Source organism: Mustela erminea, chromosome 19 (genome assembly GCF_009829155.1).
Source record: "Mustela erminea isolate mMusErm1 chromosome 19, mMusErm1.Pri, whole genome shotgun sequence".
Classification (NCBI taxonomy): Eukaryota; Metazoa; Chordata; class Mammalia; order Carnivora; family Mustelidae; genus Mustela; species Mustela erminea.
In genome coordinates, this window is record NC_045632.1 from 14,664,511 (window position 1) to 14,687,960 (window position 23,450).

At 53.2% G+C, this 23,450-nt stretch overlaps 1 protein-coding gene across 3 annotated transcripts; it reads left to right on the forward strand.

Moving 5' to 3' along the window:
• The first annotated feature begins 68 nt into the window (after positions 1 to 68).
• On the forward strand, positions 69 to 22,639 carry NUMBL (NUMB like endocytic adaptor protein). 3 transcript variants are annotated; one of them, XM_032324062.1, is made up of 10 exons: positions 69 to 649; positions 4,623 to 4,707; positions 6,298 to 6,437; positions 7,487 to 7,561; positions 7,662 to 7,736; positions 8,700 to 8,840; positions 15,693 to 15,882; positions 17,896 to 18,201; positions 20,279 to 20,401; positions 21,219 to 22,639. In XM_032324062.1, the coding sequence occupies exons 1-10, from the start codon at positions 536 to 538 to the stop codon at positions 21,842 to 21,844; spliced, it is 1,875 nt and encodes a 624-aa protein (XP_032179953.1). In that variant the 5' UTR covers positions 69 to 535; the 3' UTR covers positions 21,845 to 22,639. The 3 variants fall into 3 exon arrangements, with proteins under 3 accessions (XP_032179953.1, XP_032179952.1, XP_032179951.1); XM_032324061.1 differs by lacking the exon at positions 69 to 649 and adding an exon at positions 694 to 1,100 and having other exon boundaries at positions 17,899 to 18,201; XM_032324060.1 differs by lacking the exon at positions 69 to 649 and adding an exon at positions 696 to 1,100.
• The last annotated feature ends 811 nt before the right edge of the window (positions 22,640 to 23,450 follow it).

The following is a 23,450-nucleotide window of genomic DNA, read 5'->3' on the forward strand; positions in this document are numbered from 1 at the left end:
GCTGGGAGGGGTGGGGGTGGAGGAGCTCTCAGCCTGCCTCCAGGTGCAGATGGCCAGCCCCCTCCCATCCTCTGGTCTGAAAGCCCCAGCCCAGCCTGGGCCATCTGTTGCCGGGATCCTCCTTCTACCCTTTCCCTCCCACCCGCCCCTCCTCCAGCCCCTCCCACACGTGCTGACCACCTGCTCAAAAGGCCGCGGCAGCTGAGAGGGCCTGCCCCCGCCCCACACACCTCCCGGGCTCCGCGCTCCCTCGCTTCGGCTCCCGGCAACATCGTCTTTGCTAATGGACCGTAATGCCCCTGCCAGCTGCTTTGCCAAACCCACAGGACTGAGTGGGAGCGGGGGTGCAGTGATGGCCAGAACAGCACCCTGGTCCCAGCCCGGCACCCCCACCCCCGAAGCCGAACCGCTCGCGCACTAGGACGCCAGGGTCTCTTCGTTCCCCCTCCCCTTCCTCGCAAAAAGTGCCTCGTCACCGCTTCTGCCCGCCCCCGCTGGGCTGGGAGAACCGTGGGGTTAGCTGGAAGATTTGGGTATGTGGGGCGGCAAAGAGCTTCCCGAAGCAACTCTTTCACGGACGTGGAACAGAAGGGGACCTGAGGTCAAGGTTCACGGAGGGGAAGAGAACCCACGCCTGGATAGGCCTAGGGTAAGGTCTCTACGAGGCTCACGTGCTGGCTCAGCCCGGGACTGGCCAATGGGCGTGGCGGGGCGGTGGCCGCACCAGAGAAGGCGGGGTCATATCTGCGTATAGGCGTGGCCTGCAGGCCAGGGGGTGGGGCTTAGGCCGGCCAGGCGCCGGGCCGGGGCGGGGTTTTCTTGCATATCCCGAAGGCGGTGGGCCAATGGGCGGGGCTGGGGCGGGGAGCCGAGGCAGGAGGGGCGCTCCCCCGCCCCCGGAACGGAATCCTCCCGGGAGCGGAGCAGGCTCGAGCGCGTGCATCCCGCACCATTCCCCGGCCCCCGGCCCCGGCCCGCGTCAGACCGAGCTGCCGCCGCCGCCACAGCAGCAGCAGCAGCGCTCGGGGATCCGGGCCCAGCTGGGGCCGCGGGAGGCGGGGGTGCCCCGGCCCTGGATGTCCCGCAGCGCGGCGGCCAGCGTGAGAAGGGCGGGAGAGGGGGACTCGGGTGGGGGGCGGCGCCGCTGCTGATGTGGCGAAGGGTGGGAGGCGGCCGCGGCGCCCGGATGGAGAGAGGGTGCCAAGGGTGGGGAGGGTGGGCCTGGGTGGGGGTCCGGAACAGGCCCCCTCTAAGCCAAAGCTTGAGAGACAGGGGTCCGGGGCACAGGCCCTCTCTTGCCAAGGCCCTGGAGATAGAGATCTTGGACATAGACCTGCCTCTCAAAAGAAAAAAAAAATCAAGGGCAGGGGGACAGATTCTAGGTACAACTCCCTGGGCAAGGCTTTAGGGATGGGGTCCAGGACACAACCCCCACATCAGGCCAAGGCCTCCAGGAGGCCATTCCAGAGCAGACGCAATTCCCACTCCTCCCTGCCTGAGGTGGTCTCTGACCACAACAACCCTCTAGACAAGGTCTTGAGGATGGGGGTCCTTGGGCACAGCTCCCCCACCAAGCCAAGGCCTGGGGGGTCGGATTCCAGGCACAGTCTGTACCCAGGCCTCAGAGACGACCTGAGCACAGCATCCCCCCACCAATCCCTGGGCGGGGTCCCAGGAACAGCCCCTTCTCAAAACAAGCTCCCTGTTCCGGGGACTCCACCCCCCACCCAGCCTGAATAAAATAGGGAAATTTCAGGCAACCCCCAAAGGCTTGGTCAAGGATCCCTGGGGCTGCCCAGCTGTCTGGGAGCAGCCCCACCCGCAGACAATGCGCCGCCTCCCTCTCCTGGGTATGGCCCCCCAGGCTCCAAGATTCAGGCTGGGGGTGGGGGGCGGCTCCCCAGGGACCAAGCGCAGCCCTATCTGTCTGCAGCGACTGCGGGTGACGGCGGCTTTGTGTGTGGTACCTGGGGGGAAGGGGGAAAGCAAGGGATAGGGAGGTGGCTAAGAGTGTGACCCGGTGTTTGTGTGACTGTGACTGTGCCTGTGGGTGTGTGTCCGTGTGCGCTAGAGCTGGGGGCCAAGGAATCCTGTGCGTGTGTCTGTGTTTTGTGCGTGTGGTTGTGTCTGGTAATGCGTGTGATGGTGTCTGTGACCCCGGCATTGGTGTGACTGTGTGTGTGTGTGTGTGAGACAGCTGCTCCTTATGCTGAACCCTGTACTTTTTAGTCTATTCGAGTGTGCGTGTGCATGGTTGTAACTGTGTGGTTGAGTCTGTGATTACATCTTTTGTGACCCTAGGCGTGTGCTTTGGTAAATATCACTGGGTTGTGACAGTGTGTGTGTTGGGTCTGGGGTTAGGCGAATGTGTGGCTGACTAGCCGTGGGTGGAGTTGGGATGGTGGTACGTGGAGTTGTGTCTATGACTCTGTGGCCATGTGCTGCTCTCCCAGTGACTTGCGAATGTTTGTGGTTGCGTCTACAACTGATCGTATATGTGGGTCACACATATGTCTCTATGACACACAACTGTCCCTGCAACTCTGGGTGTGTAACTGCCATCGTATACGAAGACACCCCATGCCTGGTTGTGTGATGGCCCTGTGACGTGTAGGACAGCGATTGTGTGTCCATGGCCACATCTATGTATGTGACTTGGATTGTAGAAAGGTCTCCATCTAGCTCCGTTGATACGAAGTGTGCGCATTTATAGTTGTGTTGGCGTGTGATCTGGGTGACAGATTGGAGTAGGGGTCTGAACCCCTGACTGATTATTAATAGAGGGTTATTTTATCATGTGTGACTCAAGCTCTGCTTATGGTTGTGTGTGGTGGCACCAGGGAACTGTGCGGGGGGGGCCGGATAGAGGTGATGGTGGCTTCTAGATTTGTGTCGGGCCTGCACATCTGCGACCCTGGGTGATTATATGTCGTGGCCTATGGGAGTGTACATGTCTATAGCCGTGTGGCTGGTGTGAATGTTCCTGTCTATGTGTGTGTGCTGGACTGTGTTTCCATCTGGGTGGTTTGGTGACTGGGTGACTCTCCTGACTGCGTACATGGCTCTGTCAGGAACCGTGTCTTTTGGGTGGACGCAGCTATAAGCGCCATGTCCGGGTCACCGCATTTCTGAGTTCTGTCTCATCATCACTGTGTGCTTAGGACGTGTGACACAGAAATTGTGTGCCGATGTCTCCCTGTATGAGATGCTGTGTGTCTGTCCCGGTGACTCTCCCAGGCACTGTGATTGTATGTGGCCACAGGCTTCTTCTTCATGTGTTTGCATGAAGAGAGGCCATGTGTTGGTGAGGGGGTGACATGGTGCAGCCGGGTGGTGGGGGCACTGGGGGACTGTAGCATGGCCAGGGCATGTGGCTGGGTACTGGGACACCAATGCTGTGTCACTTGGCACACACAGCCATTTCTGAAATGCATGTGGCTGGGACTCTGAGCCAGCATCCATCTGGCCGTACCTGAGCCTAGCCATCCTGAGGGACAGTTGTCTCTGGGTGGTTCTGTGCATGTCTTCAGTGTGTATGCCTAGTCCTCAACCAGGCACAGACCATGGCCATCCGTGTCTCTGTGTGTGATTGGTCAGGGAGGGCTCTCCATGTAAGGGTGGCTGATATGGTGACCACATGTGTGTCCCTGTGACTGGGTGTGTGTGTGTGACTGTGATAGCACGTGACCCAAACAACATGTTGGTGTGGCTGCTGCAGTTGGGGCCAGGAATCCGTGGGCTGCTGTGTGCCTGGACATGAGGAGGCACCTGTGGCCGTGGCTGGGGGTGGTAGCGTGGGACCGAATGTGTGGCCGTGTGTCTGCATGACCACATGTCCTTGCACAGCAGTGAAGCCGCATGTGACAGGTGTGTGTAATGGGGACCCTGTCTGTGCTAGTGGGCGACCTCTGACCGGTGTGACTCCAGAGGCAGCGACGCAAGTGTGTCAGGCAGGGGCCTGAGGAGATCTCACTAGGAGTGAGCGCTGCTCTGGTGAGGGTGCCTGGGCCCAGCTGTCCGTACATGGCCGAGAAAATAAGGAAGGACCAAACATCCAGTAGCTGGTGTGCCCTGGTGTTTATGGCCGTGCCTGGGCAGGCTGGGACTTGCTACTCACGTGGACAGATGTCTGTGTCTGTGAACATGGACAGGATACCAGCTGGTTATAGTGGCTGCCGCCACTTTTGTGTGTCTGTGGGACCCGGTGTGTGCTCCTGCTGTGATGTCTGCACAGACACACGTGTGGAGCTGTGCCCAGGCGCTGGGGATAGCCGGAGACCTGAGTTGTGTGCGTGCATGTATGTGACTGTATGTTTATGTGCAGCCTGGACAGGTGTCTAGAGGTCAAGGCCACTCCCTCCTCACACCATCCCCTTGGGTACTGAGGGCCTCCTGAGGCCAGGACATCCCCAACACATGCCCCCGGAAATGCACCGACTCATTCCTGGGCTCTTGCTACCAGGTGGCTGGTCTCCTTAGTAACAGTTGCTATGACAACTGGGGCTCTCATCAGGGAGCCTGAAATGGAGGGGGGTTTGGCTGTTGTCCAAAGAGGGGGTGAGGTAGGGGACTGAGCCCCACCCCAAGCCAGTTTCTCACCTTCTCCTCCCTTCCTTGGGCAGGGCGGACCCAGGAGGCCTGAGCAGCATCTGCCCCCAGCCCCTTGTGGGGCCCCGGGGCCCCCCGAAACCTCCAGGACGGAGCCAGGTGAGTGACCAGCTGGGGCCAGGGCAAGGGCTGAGTGTGTGCTTGGGTCTGCCTCTCATGACGGGAGGAACTGTCCCTGCACTCACACGGGCTTCATCACACTCAGGAGTGGGCACCCTCAAGTGTCTTCCCTGTACACTCAGTGACCATCAGGCCCACCCTCACAAATAACACTAATACACTCTCACAGACAACAACCTTGTGCTATCCCACACCTACCCAGATACTTGGTTGCATAGACACAGCCTCAGCACAACACTCATGAGCCCACAGTCTCTGCAACAGCCACACACTCTGACACACACACATATCCTCCCAGACAAAAGCCACAGACACACAGCCTCACCACCGACAGCACTCTTGGCCAGAGACAAAGACTCTCTGATAAGTCACAGGCACACACCGTCAGAGGCGACAGCCATCGAAGGCAGTAGCCACACTCTCACATGGACACATAGCTTCCAAGACAACAGTCAGGGACACACCCTTTCGGAGCCAAGAGCTTCATGCTCAGACACATCCCCACAGGCAGCATTCCCGACACACATTCCACAACCATCTCACACTTAGATAGCCTTCAGCAACAACCTTCTGGGACTTTCACTTAAGGACAACAACCGCACTCTTGGACACTGACCCCCTCACAGGCTGCACTCCCAGACATACACTTTCACAGACAACCATTCTCAGACCTGTGGCCTTTGGTACACACCGTCTTCAGAAATACACACACTCACAATGGTTGCATGTTCAGATCTAGACACTGGGAGTACACCAGTTGCACACTTGCATGCACGCACACACATACACAGTCCCCATCTGCTTCTGGTGCTCTGTCCTAGTTGGCTCTCATGCTCCTGGGACTGTCAGAATGGCTTCTCAGTCTGTGAAGACTGTCTCAGTCAACGAAGACTGTCCCACCTCCACGCCCCTTCCTTCATCTGATGGTCGCAGGTGCACACCGCCCCAGGGTCTCCTGTCTTTGACTAGACACAGTTGACAGAGGGGCGGATCTGAGGGGCACAGAGATGAGCCCCCAGCCCCCACACCCTCTGGCTTGGGTTCTGGACCTCAATCCCTGGATGTTCTGAGTCCCCCCCACATCGAACCCCGGCAACTCAGAACTCTTGTGCTCTCTGACCATCTCATCCCCTGGCTTCCTACCCCCAAAACTCCTGGCCACATGATCTGTGGCCCTTATGCCTTCTAAGCCCTGTGCCCTCCAGTGTCTTGACTCCCTGTTAGTTTGGATCCTCATACCTCTTGACTGTCACCTCCCTAATCTCCAGACCGCTAAAAGCTGTGATTCATGACCCTCTCCATCCCTGACCTTCATGTACCTTGGCCATAAGTTTTTCTTCTGAAACCGCACTGCTTACTCTGGCATTACCCTGCCTTCCCGGTGTCCCCTGACTGCTGTTGATTCATGTCCCCTAAATGCCATGCCCTCTGACCCAGTGACCCCCCCCTCCACTGTAACCCAGATCCCATGTTATCTGACCCCATGTTCCCTGAGCACTCTATCCATCCTGCTGGAACCCATGCCTCCAGCCACCGCCCTTGACCCGTGGCCCTGTCCTGTGTCACCAGAAGGGGCGGGCACCATGAATAAGTTACGGCAGAGCCTGAGACGGCGGAAACCAGCCTACGTGCCCGAGGCGTCGCGCCCCCACCAGTGGCAAGCAGACGAGGACGCTGTGCGCAAGGGCACATGCAGCTTCCCAGTCCGGGTGAGTGGGCGGGGCCATGGGCGGGGCGCTGTGAGCTTCTGGGTCCCTGGTGTTGGGTGAGACGGCTAAGGGCTCTTCCTGTACAGAGGGATGGCTGAAGGTTTGTCCTGCTAGAGCAGGACCCCACGGCCTGGGCCCTTCAAAGGCGGGATCAAAACCCAACACACATTCTCTTGTACCATGAAGTTATTACCTGGGGAGTTGGGCGGGGTACCTTCTTCCTAATGTCACCCTATTCTGTGGGAGCTCACAATTTCCAAAAGGCACTGGACGACATTTCACAACACATACTGCACCTCTGTGAGGGAGAACGCAGGATTAGGGTTCAAATCCCCCTCAGTCCCTTCCTGGTGGGGTGACCACAGCCGATGGTCACAAACCCTCCATTTTCTTTTCCCTTCTCCCATAAGCAGACATGGAGTGTGAGGGGTCCATCTGGTGGTGTGGGAAACACTGTGGGGCCGAGGAAGCGTAGGCGGCCAGTAAAGGGTGTTTGGCTAACCTGCAGCTGTGGGCCCATAGGGCAGCCACCTGGCCCTGGCCCGGGGTCCTGAGTACTTCTGGCCTGAACCCTGCGAGAAAGCCCTCTAAGAGGATGTGCACGCGAGGCCAATGCCTCCCTTCCACTATTCAGCCCTGGCTTCATGCCACTGGGGAAAATGCTGGGAAATAGAGCCATCCTAGCCATGGGGTAAGGGAGCTGGGGCGAGTGTACCCCGGTTCTCATCAGTTCATCAGTGGGCCAGTCCTGGGGCTCACAGGGGCTCTGGGGCTCGCAGACACTGGGGCCCAAAGGGAAGAGGATAACGTGTTAAGGCCCAGGAATAGGGGCAAGATGGGACTCAGTACTACCTGCCTGCTTCAGCATCCTTGTCTGTATGCCTGGGATGGGAGCAGAGTAGCCACCTCATGGGGCCGAGGTGCAGAGTGGATTAATATGTACAATGGGCTAGGTACCTTGCAGGACAGGTTGCAGCTGCTCAGGGCACACTGGGAAGGGTACTGATGACTGTGCTGATTTTCTGTCCTCCGGTTTCCTCTCCCTCAAGTACCTGGGCCACGTGGAGGTGGAGGAGTCCCGGGGGATGCACGTGTGTGAAGATGCCGTGAAGAAGCTGAAGGCGGTGAGTGAGGCTGGAGCCAGGAAGGCACCACCCCCCCACCCCAGCTCAGACCCCAGGAGGCAGCCCTGACCAGGCCCTTTGTCCTCCTCCCCCACCCCAGATGGGCCGGAAGTCCGTGAAGTCTGTCCTTTGGGTGTCAGCCGACGGACTCCGAGTGGTGGATGACAAGACCAAGGTAGGAGGCCTGTGGGGGTAGGAGGGGGCACCGGTGGGCCCCTCACCTCCCCCACTGGCTTGAATCAGGACTTAGGACGCCTTCCCACCCGCCTCCAGGATGTACCTCCCTCCCAGGCCTTCCTAGACCGTGTGCTCCCGCAACATCTTGGCACACCTCATAGTCCTAATTCAGGGCTGAGTCCTGCAGTTATCACAAGCTGGCACAGATGGTGGGTGTGAGCACAGGCTGTAGAGCAGAGCCTTAGCTCGGATCCCAGCTCCCCCATGCATCTGCTGGGTGACCCCGAGTATGAGATTTAACCCCTCCGAGCCTCAGTTGCCTCATCTGTGAAATGTGGATAAACACGGACCCTGCCCTTAAATGAGAGGATAGGTGCATGCCGTGTAAAACGGTGCCTGGGGCAGCACACTTGCGCAGATCAGTGGATGTTAGCTGTACTGGGTTTATTGTCATTGTTCCCAGCCAGAGGGGAGCCTCACGCGGCTGGGATCAGAGCATCTGTTTGCTCACTGTTGACTTCCCTGCCCGGAAACTGCCCAAGGAGGCAGCAGCACATGACAAGGGTTAGGTTAACGACTAAGCAGGATTGACATCTTTGCAGAGGCAGTTCCCTTGCCCCAAAAGACTGTTCCCTGCCTTTTTGCCTAGTTAATACCTCTTCCAGGAAGGTTTTGATGTCTCCTGATCAAGTGGAATTGGGCACCTGCTTGTGGCTCCCATGGGTCCATGTGTCTCCCTCAATCCTGGCCCTGACCCCTTGCCTATGTCTTTCTCTGGTGATGGGCCTTGAGTGCCTTGCTAACTGGGGAGCCCCATGGGAGCAGGGCCCACCTCTGTTTCAATCAGTGCGGGGTCCCCACCCATTCAGGACAAGACAGAGAACAGACAATAAAGGAGCACCGAATGAATACAGGAAAGACTGTTCAAGTTCCTCTCCTGGTTTCCCTGGCCCGCTTCCAGGACCTGCTGGTAGACCAGACCATAGAAAAGGTCTCCTTTTGTGCCCCTGACCGCAACCTGGACAAGGCTTTCTCCTACATCTGCCGGGATGGGACCACCCGCCGCTGGATCTGCCACTGTTTCCTGGCGCTCAAGGACTCTGTGAGTATCACCGGAGCTGGGAGGAAGCTGGCTGGTTGCTCTTCGGCGGGCTCAGGTCAGACACTCACCTCTCTTCTCTGTTCCCTGTGTCCTTCGCAGCTCCTAACTTAGAGGAGTACAGGGAGGCTGGAGGGGTTAATACAAAGTGTCTGGAACAGTGCCTGGCACATCAGAAGTGCTCAGGGACACATTAATTATCATCCTCATTGTCCATAGTTGTGCATGTGTCTCTTATTTTTCTTTTTTATGAGGGTCGCACGCATGTAAGTAACATGCACAGGCGTCTAGGACACGGCTCCGTAAACTCTTGCTTACATAAAAAAAACCCCACCTGGTCCCTTGGGCCCTCCTCTGTGATACTCCCAGGGTACACACTCTTTTCAACCTTGATTCAATGTGTCTGTGGTTCTTCATATATTTGAGACATGAGGGTCCCCTCTGAGAATCTGACAGAAGCCACAAATGGTCTCTCTTCTCAGAAACATTCTCATAGTTAGGATTCTGAAGCTGTGACGGTAAATCCCCAGCTGCCATTCAGTTCAGGGAGATAGAAATTTGTTCCTGGCTTGTGTGAAAGATATCCAGAGGTAGGCAGTGCAGGATTGGGGGGCTCTTCTCTTCCCATCAAGGGCTGCAGCTCCATGATCTTGTCGTGGCACTGGAGTGTGGCCTCCACTCCATGATCCAAAATGGGTGCACATGCTCCAGCCCTTGCATCTTTATTCGAGCTACCTAAAGGAGGGAGGCATGCAGAGGGACAAACCCTCTCCTTTTGGGGAGCTACATAATGATTACATCCCATTGGTCAGCATGTAGTCACATGGATACCCCTTGCCACAAAAATGGAAAATAGCCTCTTTATTCTGCCCTATCCCCTGAACCCTGACCTCAGACCACACCCAACCTGGTAGGAAGGCATGGTCTCAGCTCCCTGCATTAGCCAGTATGTTTTGGTGGCTGGCTGCAGAAACCAATCTGGCTGATTTAACTCCAAAATGTTATAATGGGGGGAAATCTCACAAAAAATCAAAGGGCAATCAGAGCATTAAGCATCAGGATAGTCAGGGAGCTGAGCAGCCTGGGGGCACCACAGAGGGGACAGTTCCTTCCACTGCACTGCTGCAGAAATGAATCCAGCCTCTTTTTTTTTTTTTTTAAGATTTATTTATTACACACACACACACACACACACACACACACACACACACACACAGAGATCACAAGTAGGCAGAGAGACAGTGGGGGAAGCAGGCTCCCTGCTGAGCAGAGAGCCCGATTTGGGGCTCAATCCGAGGACTCTGAGACCATGACCTGAGCCCAAGGCAGAGGCTTAATGCACTGAGTCACCCAGGCACCCCTGGGGTTAAAATTCTAACAAAAAGGCATGGGATTGGCCTGTCTTGGGTAAGACCTCCCCTTGGTCAGGGGAGGGTGGAGCATACAGACTGACTTATCCAACATGCACGAGGAGCTCCCCAAAGGGAACTTGGGGTGCTGTTATCAAAAGCAAGGGGAACAGATACTGGGCAAGTAAAATAACACACATCCCTCTGAGATTTTCACGGGATTCCTTCATATTTCAGAAATCCCCACCCTGGGTGCCTGGGTGGCTCAGTTGGTTAAGCAACTGCCTTCGAGTCCTGGGATCAAGTCCCACATCAGGCTCCCAGCTCCAAGGGGAGTCTGCTCTCTCTGACCTTCTCCCCTCTCATGCTCTCTCTCACTGTCTCTCTCTTAAACAAATAAATAAAATCTTAAAAAAAAAAAAAAAAAAAAGGAAGAAAGAAAGAAAAAGAAATCCCCACCCTAAGGACTCTGGACTCCCAAAACTGCTCAGCACCCCCAACCTCCTCTGTCATACACACAATCTCAGACGTCAAACCGGGGGTGGAAAACTAGCGTGAGAGTATCAGGATGGATTAGTCAGGATGGGTAAGCGCCTGCCAGGGGCTAGTACAGAGGTAGCAGAAACCCAGGGCCCCAAGCGACTGCAGATTTCCTGAGCAGAGCAGGCTAAGTTGTATCAGCTATCTGTTGCTACAGAACAAATTGCCCCAATGTTTGGTGACTTAAAATGACCGTCATTTACTATTTCTCAGGGGTTTCGTAGGTCAGGAATTTGGACAAGGCTCAGCTGGGTGGGGCTGGCTCCAGGGTCTCCTGTGCTGTTACAATGTGATGGTGTTTGGAACTGTGACCCCAAGAGCCTGGCCGGATAGCCCCACTCTTTACGGATCTCAGGACCTCTTCACAAGGGCTGTCTAGCAGGGGGTTCAGGAGAGCTGGACTTCTTCCATGGCGGCGCTGGGCTCCAGTGTGAGTTCGAGAGAGACAGAGCTCACACCTGCTTGGTCTTGGTCTTGGAAACCACACACACAGCCTTGCTTCTGTGGGATTGTGTCTGTCCAGGTGGTCGTAGAGGTCTTCCCAGGCTAAGGGGAGAGAACACAGACTCCACCTCTGACAGGGGAGTGACAAAGTTCTGGAGGAGTGGGCGGGTGCCAGAAATTTGCTGTGGCTATTTAGGGAAAACACAGCCACATGGTTAGTGTGGGTTCAGTGTCGTAACAACATAGCTGTGGGACATGAGGCCCGGGTGACTTTCCTCTTGGGGACTCAGTCTCCTCTTCCATGAAATGGGGGTGTTAGCAGTGGCTTCTCCCAGGTGTGTTGGGGAGCATTTGTTAGGATCAAACCCAGAAAGTTCTGAACAGAGTTGCCTAACACAGGTTCAGTCACTAGGAACAGTTGCTATCATTTGAAAAGTACTTGGGTGGGGGATGGTACCTGGGTGGCTCAGTCAGTTCAGCTTCTGTCTTCAGCTCAGGTCATGATCCCAAGGTGCTGGGATCGAGTGCCACATGGGGCTCCTCACTCAGTGGGGAGTCGGCTTCTCCCTCTCCCTTTGCCCCTCCCCCTCCCCCTCCTTGTGTGCTCTCTCTCTCTCAAATAAAATCTTGAAAAGTACTTGGCGGTGAGAATCAAAGCAAGAAAAGCGCAAGGCCATCTCTTCTGTGTAGAGAGCGTGACCTCTGCTTTCCCTTCCACTTCTGAGCCACGGGTTTGAAGCATTAGGTGGTAGAACTCCCAGGATTCCCCAAGCATAACTTCACTTTTTGAGGTGCAGTTCACATGAAATTGATCATATGAAAGCCCACACTGCAGTGGCATTTAGTAGGCTCTTAACCATGTTCCTTCATCACCTCTCTCTGGTTGCCCATATCCTCATCGCTCCTAAAAGGGAGCTCAGATCCATTAAGCCATCATTCCCTGTGCCACACACCTTCCTCCCTGACGGCTAGTGACTTTCTGTCTCTGTGGAGTTAACTCTCCTAGACAGTTCATACAAATTGAACCGTACGGTGTGCGGTCTTTTACGGCTGGCTTCTTTCACTTAGCATCATGTTTTCAAGGCTCATCCTTGTAGTGCGAGTCCTTACTGTTTTATAGCTGAGTAATACTCCACTGTATGGATATATTACATGTTTATCTTTTCATCCTTTGATGGACATTCGGGTGGTTTCTACTTTTTGGATATTGTGAATAATGCTGTTATGGACAGCATTATGGATGTGCAAGTATTTGTTTGAATACCTGTTTCTAATACTTTGGGGTCCATACCTAGGAGCTGGATTGCTAAATCATATAGTAAATCTATATCTATATTTAAAGTTTTGAGGAATTGCCAAACCACTTCCCACAGAGGCTGCACCATTTTATATTCCCACTAGCTAAGTACAAGGGTTCCAGTTTTCCACATCCTGGCTAGCACTTAATACTTTCCTTTTTTTTTTTTTTTTTTTTTAATTATAGCCATCCTAGTAGGTGTGAAGTAGTACCTGATTGTAGTTTTGATTTGTATATCCCTACTGACTAAGGAGATTGAGACTCTTTTTATATGTTTATTGGCCATTTGTATATCTTTGGAGAAATGTCTGTTTAAATTCTGTATCCTTTTTTTAAAAATTGGGTTGTCTTTTTATTGTTGAGTTGTAAGAACTTTTTATATATTCTGGATACTAGACACTTATCAGTTGTATGATTTGCAAAAATTTCCCCCCATTCTCTTCAGTTGTCTTTTCACTTTCTTTAGTAGTGTCCTTTGAAGTACAAATGTTTTTAATTTTGATGAAGTTCAGTTTATCTATATTTTTCTTTTGTCCTTCATGCATTTGGTGTCACATCTAAGAATCTATTGCCAAATCTAAGATCATGAAGATTTACTCCATGTTTTATTCTAAGAGTTTTATAGTTTTAGCTCTTACATTTAGGACTTTAATCCATTTTGAGTTAATTTTTGTAAATGGTGTGAAGAAGGGGTCCAACTTTATTTTTTCCATGTGGCTATTGTCCTAGCACCATTTGTTAACAGGACTGTTCTTTCCCCCATTGAAGTCTTGGTACCCTTACTGAAAATCAATTGACCATAGAGGTGTGGGTCAATATCGGGCTCTCAATTCTGTGTCATTGATCTATATGTTATCCTTACGGCAGTATCACATTATTCTGATTGTGGTAGCTTTGGAGTACTATTTAAATCAGAAAGTGTGAGTTCTTTTATGTTGTTCTTTTTCAAAATTACTTTGGCTCTCCTGGGTCCTTTGCAATTCCATGTGAATTTTAGGGTCAGCTTTTCTATTTCTACAAGAATCTATTGGGATTTTTGTGAGGATTGCACTGAATCTATAGACCACTTTGGAAATATTGCAGTCATTAACAGTATTAAATATCATAATCCATGAGCATGGGATGCATTTCCATTTATTTGGGTCTTCTTTACAGTGTGTGGTAGTTTTCAGCATACATGTCTTTGACTTCCTTGGTTAAGTTTATTCATAACCATTATTTTATTTTATTTTATTTTTTGAGAGTGAGTGAGCATAATCATGAACATGAATGGGAGGGGAACAGGAGGGACAGAGGGAGAGAGTGGGAGAGAGAGAGAGAGAGAATCATAAGCAGGCTATACACCCAGCACAGAGCCTAACACGGGGCTCCATGTCACGGCCCTGAGATCATGATCTGAGCCGAAATCAAGAGTGGGATGCTTAACCGACTGAGCCACCCAGGTGTCCCATTTTATTTTAAATGCTATCATAAGCGGGATTGTTGTAACTTCATTTTTGAATTGTTCACTGTTAGCGTAGGTAGGTATAACTGATTTTTGTGTGTTGATCTTGTATCCTGCAACTTGGCCAAATTCATTTATTATCACTAATAGTTCTTCTGTGGATTCTCTATGATTTTCTATATATAAGGTTATGGCAGTTGTAAACAGAGGTAATGTTACTTTCCCCTTTCCAGTTTGGATGCCTTTCTTCTTCTTGTCCAATTACTCTAGAACTTCCAGCAAGCACAGTGTTGAATAGAGTGATGAAAATAGGCATCCTTGTCTTGTTTCTGTTCTTAGGGAAAAGCTTTCACTCTTTCAGCGTTGAGTATTATGTTAGCTGTGACTTTTTATCAGGTTGAGGAAGTTCCCTTCTATTCAAAGTTTGTTGATTTTTTTTTTTTTTTTTTTTAAATCATGAAAGGGGGCTGGATTTTGTCAAATCCTTTTTCAGCGTTCATGGGGATGATCGTGTGGCTTTTTTCCATCCTTCTGTTAATGTGGTGTGTTACACTGATTGATTTTCGTAAGTTGAACCAACCTTGCATTCCTGGGATAAATTGACTGGATCATGGGGTATAACCCTTTTCCTGTGCTGGTATTTTGTGGACGATTTTTGTCCCCAAGTTTAACAGGTGGCTGAGAATCTTGGTTAAGAAACAGAAGTCAGATCGATCTCATTCTCATGCTAACTTTGCCACTCGCTTATTGTTGACTAAGGCTCAGTTTCTTTGTCTGTAAAATGGGTTCGTAAGCACAGCCACCTCCTGGCATGATCGGGAGGGTCCTGCATGGACAGATACACTGAGATACCTGTGTGGTATTTCCCTGTGCCTGGCTCTTGGGCTGGCTCCCTCTGCTGTATGCCTTGCATATTAGTTCATAGATAAATCTTGCTACAATCCGGTTCAGTAAGTGCTGTTAGGGTCCCCATTTTATAGACCAGGAGGCTTGGGCACTAAGAGGTGATGTGGATTTCTCGAGAAACACAGCTGGAAAGCAGGAAGCCAGCATCACTGTGGCCTTGCAGCCTCCCAAGTAGGCACTTAACAGGGCTGTTGTGTTCACTCCCAGCATTTTATGACAAAATGCTTCCAAGCATGCATGGAAGCCGAAAGACTTGTATAACCAGTCACCTAGACACCATCACCCAGATCCTGCCATTAGGTGTGTCTGCCCTTACTCTGTTGCTCATTTGTCCCATTTTTGATGCATTTCAAAGTTGCAGACATCAGAATATTTCCCCCGGACACTTCAGCCTGCCTGCCCTGCAGTTGAACGCATTTATTACCAGCTCTTTTTCTTTTGAAGTCAAATGCTTGCTGTGCACAGACCCAGGGGTGTTAACAACTGTATATACTCATGCAACCCAAGCCTCCATCAAGACCTAGAACATTCCTCTACCCCAGCCAACGCCTCCTGCCCCTTCCCAGTGAGTTCTCACCCCCGCCCCCAGAGGAACAGCCAGGCTTCCAGCTTTTTTCACCACAGATTAGTTTTACTGGTTCTTGAACTTCCTATCAAGAGAGCCATACGGCACTGCACTCTTGTTTCTGGCTTTTTTTTCTCTCCGAGCTGTCCTGTTTCCCTCTGGGTGCAGATGCAGTCTGAGGCTCTGGGCAGGCACGGGTGCAGGGGACTGGTCCAGGATGACCTGACACTGAGCTGGTGGCACCAGGGCTTCTGCCTCCAGCCGGCATAATGCCACCTCTCCAAGCCCGGCCTGACCCCTCTTCCCACAGGGTGAGAGGCTGAGCCATGCCGTGGGCTGTGCCTTCGCTGCCTGCCTGGAGCGGAAACAGCGGCGGGAGAAGGAATGCGGGGTCACGGCCGCCTTCGATGCCAGCCGCACCAGCTTCGCCCGCGAGGGCTCCTTCCGCCTGTCGGGTGGCGGACGGCCGACTGAGCGAGAGGCTCCTGAAAAAAAGAAAGGTGGGTGCTGTGGACGGGGCCTGGAGATCCATTCTGGGCGGGGGGCAGGAGAGAGCGACAGAGGCCCAGGGACTCTGCAATTTACAGAGCAGGGCACCAGCCACAAGGTTTGGCTACAGTTTACAGAGCTCACTTGTTTGGGCAATATTCGGCTGGCCACAGATCCCAGCAAAACTGGGTTATCTGCTAACCCAGGGAGGTTCGGAAGCATTTTAAACTGTGGCTCAAGGCCAGTTACTGGGTTGTGAAGTCAGTGTGGTGGACTGTGGCCGGCACTGAAAAGAACTGAAATAGAAAAGAATAGAAAATATCAGATTAGCTGAATGTAGTAAGGGGAAGTGCAGTTTAATGATACTTTTTTTTTTTAAGATTTTATTTATTTGACAGAGATCACAAGTGGGCAGAGAGGCAGGCAGAGAGAGAGAAGGAAGCAGGCTCCTCGCTGAGCAGAAAGCCCGATGCGGGGCTCGATCCCAGGACTCCGGGATCATGACCCGAGCCGAAGGCAGAGGCCCTAACCCACTGAGTCACCCAGGCGCCCCACAGTTTAATACTTTTAGTCCAGTCTGTGTATTTGTGTGCATGTGGAGGTGGGGGGTACAGGTCACCGTGCAAAAGGTTTTATATCGTTGGTCTCTAACATTACAGGTAAATGGCATGTACTTTGTAAATTCTAAAACAATGCGGCTTTTTTATTTATTTATTTATTTATTTGGAGAGAAAGCGTAAGTGGGGGTATACTGAGGAAGAGGCAGAATCCCAAGGAGGGGCGCCTCGGTGGCTCATTTGGGATCGAGCCCCACATCCGGATCCCTGCTCATTAGGGAATCTGCTTATCCCTCTCCCTCTGCCTCTCACCCGACTCGTGCTCGCCTGGGCGCGCTCGCTTGCTCTCTCCCAAATAAATTTTTTTTTTATTTTTTATTTTTATTATTTTTTTTAAAGATTTTATTTATTTATTTGACAGAGATCACAAGCAGGCAGAGAGGCAGGCAGAGAGAGAGGAGGAAGCAGACTCCCCACCGAGCAGAGAGCCCGATGCGGGGCTCGATCCCAGGACCCTGGGATCATGACCTGAGCCGAAGGCAGAGGCTTTAACGCACTGAGCCACCCAGGCGCCCCTAAATTTTTTTTTTTTTAAGATTTTTATTTATTTGAGAGACAGAGAACACAAGTGGGGGTTGGGGGAGAAGCAGAGGGAGAGGGAGAAGTAGACTCCCTGTGGAGCAGGGAGTCCAATAAGGGGCTTGGTCCAGGACCCTGAGATCATGACCTGAGGTGAAAGCAGACGTTTAATCTAACCCACTGAGCCACCCAGGCACCCCTCTCTCAAATAAAACCTTAAAAGAAAAAAAGAAGAACCCCAAGCAGACTCCACTAGGCTTGATCTCACAACCCAGAGATCATGACCTGAGCCAAAATCAAGAGTCAGGTACTTAACTGACTGAACCATTCAGGCACCCCAAAGACAGGGTTTTTTTAAATATAAATGTATTGTGTTCTAAGTCACAGTATTTTTTTTTTTTTTTGACTGTGGATTCTAGTTTTTAAATTTTTGGAAAACACTGCTTAGAATTTACAAAGAACTTACTGTGGGAAGCTGCTTCTCGCTATGCCCCTTGCCCCCCGCTTATGCTCGCTTGCTCTCTCATAAATAAAAAAATCTAAATCTAAAAAATCTAAAAAATCTAAATCTAAAAAATGTGATCAGAAAGGGAAATAGAAGGTCTCAGAAGGGAAAACAGCAGAAGCAGTGAAGAAAGCCAGATTAGGGACAGAAAACTAGAGAGACCCAAAAGGTCAGGTTGGAGGAGGAATCCCCGAGGGCCTCCTGGGGCAGGCAGTACTGGTGTGGTGACAGTGAGAGACATTTCAGGGCTCTGACCAGCCTGTTCTGGGGACAGGACAGAGTGGGTGAAGGCAGCAGCACTGGAAGATGATCAAGGGGGCTTGCTGGGAGAGGAGTAAATGCCTAGGTGTGGTATCTGACCGCCTGTCTCCCCGTGTCTCCAGCAGAGGCAGCAGCTGCCCCAACTGCAGCTCCTGGCCCTGCGCAGCCTGGGCACGTGTCCCCGACACCAGCCACCACATCTCCCGGTGAGAAGGGTGAGGCGGGCACCCCAGTGGCTGCAGGCACCAGTGCGGCCGCCATCCCCCGACGCCACGCCCCGCTGGAACAGCTGGTTCGCCAGGGCTCCTTCCGCGGGTTCCCGGCACTCAGCCAGAAGAACTCACCTTTCAAACGGCAGCTGAGCCTACGGCTGAACGAGCTGCCATCCACACTGCAGCGACGCACAGACTTCCAGGTGAAGGGCACAGGTGAGCCTGGGACTCCGCGGGAGGGAACATCGGGATCAGTACCGTCCCTAGTAAGCACCAGAGACAGAAGAAGGGGTATAAGCCTTGATCGGTTAGCACTGTCTGCCATGGGAAAGAGAGGTGGAACACATCATGGTCAATTAGCAGCATCTGCCACCAACAAGGGGGTAGAGAGAGAGATTGATGAGCAATGTCTACTATTGGCAAGGAAAAGCAGAAGGGTGGCACAAGCCACGATCAATTAGTAATGTCTGCTGTGTTTAGGGAAAGGGGAGAGGTGGCTTGTATCACAATCGATGAGCAAAGTGTGCCAGGAACTTGGGAGAGGGGAGAAGCTGCCTAGATGCCACTGTTTGCTCAGGAGGAGGCTGAAACTCCCAATCATTTATTGGCCACTGGAGCCATGAGATCTGGCTGGGTGAAGGATATGGGCTCAGGGGAAGGAGGATTGTGATGGATTAAGAATGCCTGGGGAGGGACACCTGGGTGGCTCAGTGGGTTAAGCCTCTGCCTTTGGCTCAGGTCATGATCTCAGAGTCCTGGGATTGAGCCCTGCATCGGGCTCTCTGCTCAGCAGAGAGCCTGCTCCCCCATCTCTCTCTCTCTGCCTGCCTCTCTGCCTACTTGTGACGTGTCTGTCAAATAAATAAATAAAATCTTAAAAAAAAAAAAGTCTGCCTGGGACAGGGAGAATAGAATGATGGCATATGGCACGGTCTCCTGAGGGGTCTGCCATGAGAAAGAAAAAGGAGCAAGGTGGCATACCATATGATTAATTAGTGAAGGCTACCATGGATAAGGGAGAAAAGAGAACAGCAGAAGTTATGTTAGCTCAAGGAGAGGCTCCCAGAATTTGGCCAGTGGAGACAATAGGTGAAGAGCACACATGAGGTCAAGGGTCAGGGAGCATAGTGACGGGTTTGCAGTGTCACTGGCAGGCAAAGATCAGGCAGAGGCAGCACCCATCGTCGCTGACCAGCCACGTCTTCCAGGGACAGTGCTGAGGAAAGAAGCAACACATCCTCATTGATTAGTAATGTCTTCCCTGGGTGCTGATAGGAGAGAGTGTAGCTGTTCTGTTTTTCTTAGAGGGGAGATGGAATTGCAAGGACCAGTACTCTCTCCTAGCCATAGGGTCTGGCCAGGTGAGGCCGGAAGGTGAGCAAAGAGTCCAGGGGCAGGGGCAGTGGGAGGAGAGAAGCATCGTGTTTGATTACTCCTATCTGCCATGGGCCAGAGAGAAGAGAGAGGTGGCATAAGTCATGATCTAAAAAGCCAGGTCTACGTGGGAAGAGAGGTGGCCCAGTCCTGTGTTCTGTCTGAGGGAGACAGGCAAGCGGGCTGCCTTTCCTCCCAGCTGTCTGTAAGTCACGTGGTCTGGCCCATGGTCCTGTTTCATTTGCCAAATCAGAGACACCCATCTCTTATGGCCTTGGGGATTGGCATGGGAGGTGTTGCTCTGTGTCCGGAAGGCTGGGCTGCTCCCAAAGGTGACTGCTGGGCAGACGCCAGTGCTGGCTGAGAGTGATACACATGCACTCCCTGTCCCATATCGTACCGCGGCCATCACACACCCTGGGGCTGGCACACACACACTCCTTGGCTCCCCTTGATTTGGAAGCTTCGTGTGCCCGGAGGCAGTGGCACGCTTGCTTGGGTGTGACCTACCCCCTCCCCACCCCGCCGAACTTTCAGTTCCATAGGAGTCACAGGGGCCACACACAGAAGTCACACACGCTGGGAAGTCACAGAAGCCGGTGTTTCCATTAACATGCCCTTGGGCACGTACCCAGCTAACCCATGCAGACGTACACACACTCACAAGCCACATGCCCAGGATCACACACACTTGGAGATCACAGCTCAGATTCACACACACTTGTGAAAACACTCGTGGGTCACATATGGGTACTGCATTGGCTCATGCTTGGGAATCAAAAGACACCACATGCCTGGATCCATTTGGCCACCGCAGAGTGGACGCATGACCCACACCCCATGACCCCAGAGGTCGTCGGGGGGGCCATCTGAGGGCCTGGGCCCCTTGGCTAACCTCCACCCTTCCCTGACTTCCCAGTGCCCGAGATGGAGCCTCCCGGTGCCAGTGACAGCGACAGCATCAACGCCCTGTGCACACAGATCAGCTCGTCCTTCGCCAGCGCTGGAGCCCCAGCACCTGGGCCGCCACTGGCCGCAGCAGGTAAGCCCAGCCCGTCTCCTATAGCGGCCACCCCGCAGCACCCCACCTGCAGGCCCCTGCTCCGTCCAGGGTTACCTCCCAGACTCCAGGAATCCCACGAGCTTAGAACCGTTGGTCATCTAAGGGCTAGGGGACCATCCCAGCTCCATGGAATCAATTTTGAGCTTTGGATCATCTTAGAATCCCAGGCTGATCTCAGAGCCATGGGTTCATCCTAGAACCACGGGGTCAACTTAGAACCACGGGATTCGTTTTAAACCTTCCTGTCTCAGAACCATAAAATTGAGAAAACCACAGTCTTAGGATCACAGGGTATTAGAACCTCCAGATTCGTAGCCACGAAGCCTTGGAATCACCTTAGAGCCATGAGCTTATCTTAGAACCACAGAAGCCCTTGGAAGTGCAGTATAAATTTAGAGTTGTAGAGTCTTCGAAAGCACAACGTTAAAACCGGTGAGCCTCGCTATGTTGGAAACGTATGGGACCCCTCGAAAAAGACTTACACCATCTTAGAATTTTAGCCTCCCAAAATGATACATTGTCAAAATAATCAGAACTAAGGGTGTTATCAAAAATATTTAGGAACAGGTTTGGCCCTGACCCATCAGAAGGGAAGCTGGGCTAGTGACAGTTAGTCTTGCCTGTACTTTTCCATCTTGGGACCTGAGACTCTCAGAACTGTATTTTCTGAGCACTCAGAACCATCCTGTGGTCCAGGATGGTTAAGCCGTTTGCCCCGAAGTTGACACAGGTAGTGAATGGCAGGGCCCAACCCCCAACCTAGGGTTCTCTCAACTGTCCCCTCTCCTCTCTCTAGGGACTTCTGCCTGGGGTGAGTCCTCAGTGCCCCCGGCAACTGCCTTCCAGCCTGGGCACAAGCGGACCCCTTCGGAGGCCGAGAGGTGGCTGGAGGAGGTATCCCAGGTGGCCAAGGCGCAGCAGCAGCAGCAGCAGCAGCAAACAGCATCTGTGCCCCCTGTGGCCCCCACTCTGCAGCCCTTCCCTGCCCCCATGGGGCCTTTCGATGCGGCACCCGCCCAGGTGGCCGTGTTCCTGCCACCCCCACACATGCAGCCGCCTTTTGTGCCCGCCTACCCAGGCTTGGGCTACCCGCCCGTGCCCCAGGTGCCTGTGGTGGGCATCACCCCCTCACAGATGGTGGCCAACGCCTTCTGCTCCGCCGCCCAGCTCCAGCCCCAGCCCGCCACCCTGCTCGGGAAGGCTGGAGCCTTCCCACCCCCAGCCATGGCCACTGCCCCTGGGGGCCAGGCCCGCCCACGTCCCAATGGGGCACCGTGGCCCCCAGAGCCGGCCCCTGCCCCGGCCCCTGAGTTGGACCCCTTTGAGGCCCAGTGGGCAGCATTAGAAGGCAAACCGGCTGTTGAAAAACCTTCCAACCCCTTCTCCGGCGACCTGCAGAAGACCTTCGAGATTGAACTGTAGCTCGAGCCGCCCTGCCCGTCCCAGCATCCCTGGGTGCCCCACATCTGGGCATGGAGGCCCAACCTCTCTTCCTAGTCCCACAACCTGGGGCTGCGCCCCCCAACACCCCCTCCAGCCCCTTGATCACCCCCCACAACCACTACAGAACTGACATTGTACGCCCAGATTGCGACAGGATGGAATTCAGGGATGGACCCGGCCTGGCTAAGGGACCCATTTCACTGCCAGACTTAGGTTGGCAATGCCCTCCCTCACCCCCACCCCCAAACACAGTGGGATGGCCACAGTCCCACTGAGTGCCCTCAGTTCAAGCAACATTTCCCAGTTTCTGTTGTTGACCTTCCGCCTTCCAGTGTCAGGTGGGATGGAAAAGGGATGCCCGCCTCGGGGCTCTTCTGGGCCCACTAGGGCCCACCCCGTCTGGTCATCCCCTCCCATACACAGCACAAGCAAAGGGCTTCCCTCTGCCCACCTGCTGCGTTCACTGCCAATGCTGTGCTCACCCCGATCACCCCTCTCCCCCACTTGGGGGGGCCCACATCTTCCCTGGGCCAAGGTCTCATGGGGGTGGGGGCCAAGTTGGGGGCCCAGGAGGCGGGGTAGGGGGAAGGGGAAGGAGATGCTCAGTTACCTCACGTCAGTGCCCGCTGGGGAGGGGTCTGGGACAAGGAGTGGGGGGGCGCCTGGCGGGTACTTTTCTATCTTTTATTTCCAGATTTTTTTGTATCTAAACTTACAGATTTGTATTATACAAGGACAGCCAATAAAGGAAGAATATAATGACGTCCCTCGGGACAGCGGGGATGTGTGTGTGTGGGGGGGGCTGGTGCAGTGGCAGAGCCTTTTCTTCTGAGTCCTCTCCTAAAATGAGGGACCATAACCTCTGAGTCATAACATGGTAGGAGGGAATGCTGGCCCAGCATTTTGAGAGGTTGGGTACTAAAGGGGACCCAAAATTAATCACCCCAATTTCTAATTCTTAACAGAGTCTGAACCAAAGAATTCAAAATATAATAATCTGCATCTAATCAGTTCAGTATTGAAATTTCATTTTTGTATTTCCTAGTCAAGTATGGGAATTCTCAATAACCAGCTTTGGAACAGTAGATCTTTGAGCTGGAAAATTGGTCAATTTGCATTTTCTGTAGCTTGGGCCAAAGTGTCATCTGACACAGCAGCACGTTTTGTTAAGTCTCTCTTGTTTTTTTGGGTCCCGCACCCCACAGAGACTGGTTCTTCAGGGCGCTTCTCCCTCCACGGAGACCACAGATCTGGGGGTAACTTTCCCCCAAGCTTGGGCTCTCAGAATAGACCTAACATCCCTGCCCTATCTGGGAACCTACTCCCGCCTAACCCCCATGGGCATCCCAACCCCACTGCCACCAAGGTCACTTCGCAGGGACCACCCAGCCCAGGCTGGTTCAGTGCGCCTTTTTCAGTTCTGTCTGGGAAGCTCTGCCCACCCTCACAGCGGCTTCCCGCGCCAACCCCCCTCAGGGAAGAGGCCACGTGAGCCCCTCCCCGTGCTTTCTGGAGGGTTCCGCCCGTCGCAATGCCTTCTCTCCAGGCACCAGGGAGGCCGCAAGGGCTCTTTTGGAACGTCCCA

Coding starts and splice junctions, on each gene's coding strand:
- NUMBL (XM_032324060.1), top strand. CDS start 846: ATGGGCGGGGCTGGGGCGGGGAGCCGAGGCAGGAGGGGCGCTCCCCCG. Junction 4,708..6,297: donor AACCTCCAGGACGGAGCCAG/GTGAGTGACCAG, acceptor CTGTGTCACCAG/AAGGGGCGGGCACCATGAAT. Junction 20,402..21,218: donor GCCGCCACTGGCCGCAGCAG/GTAAGCCCAGCC, acceptor TCCTCTCTCTAG/GGACTTCTGCCTGGGGTGAG.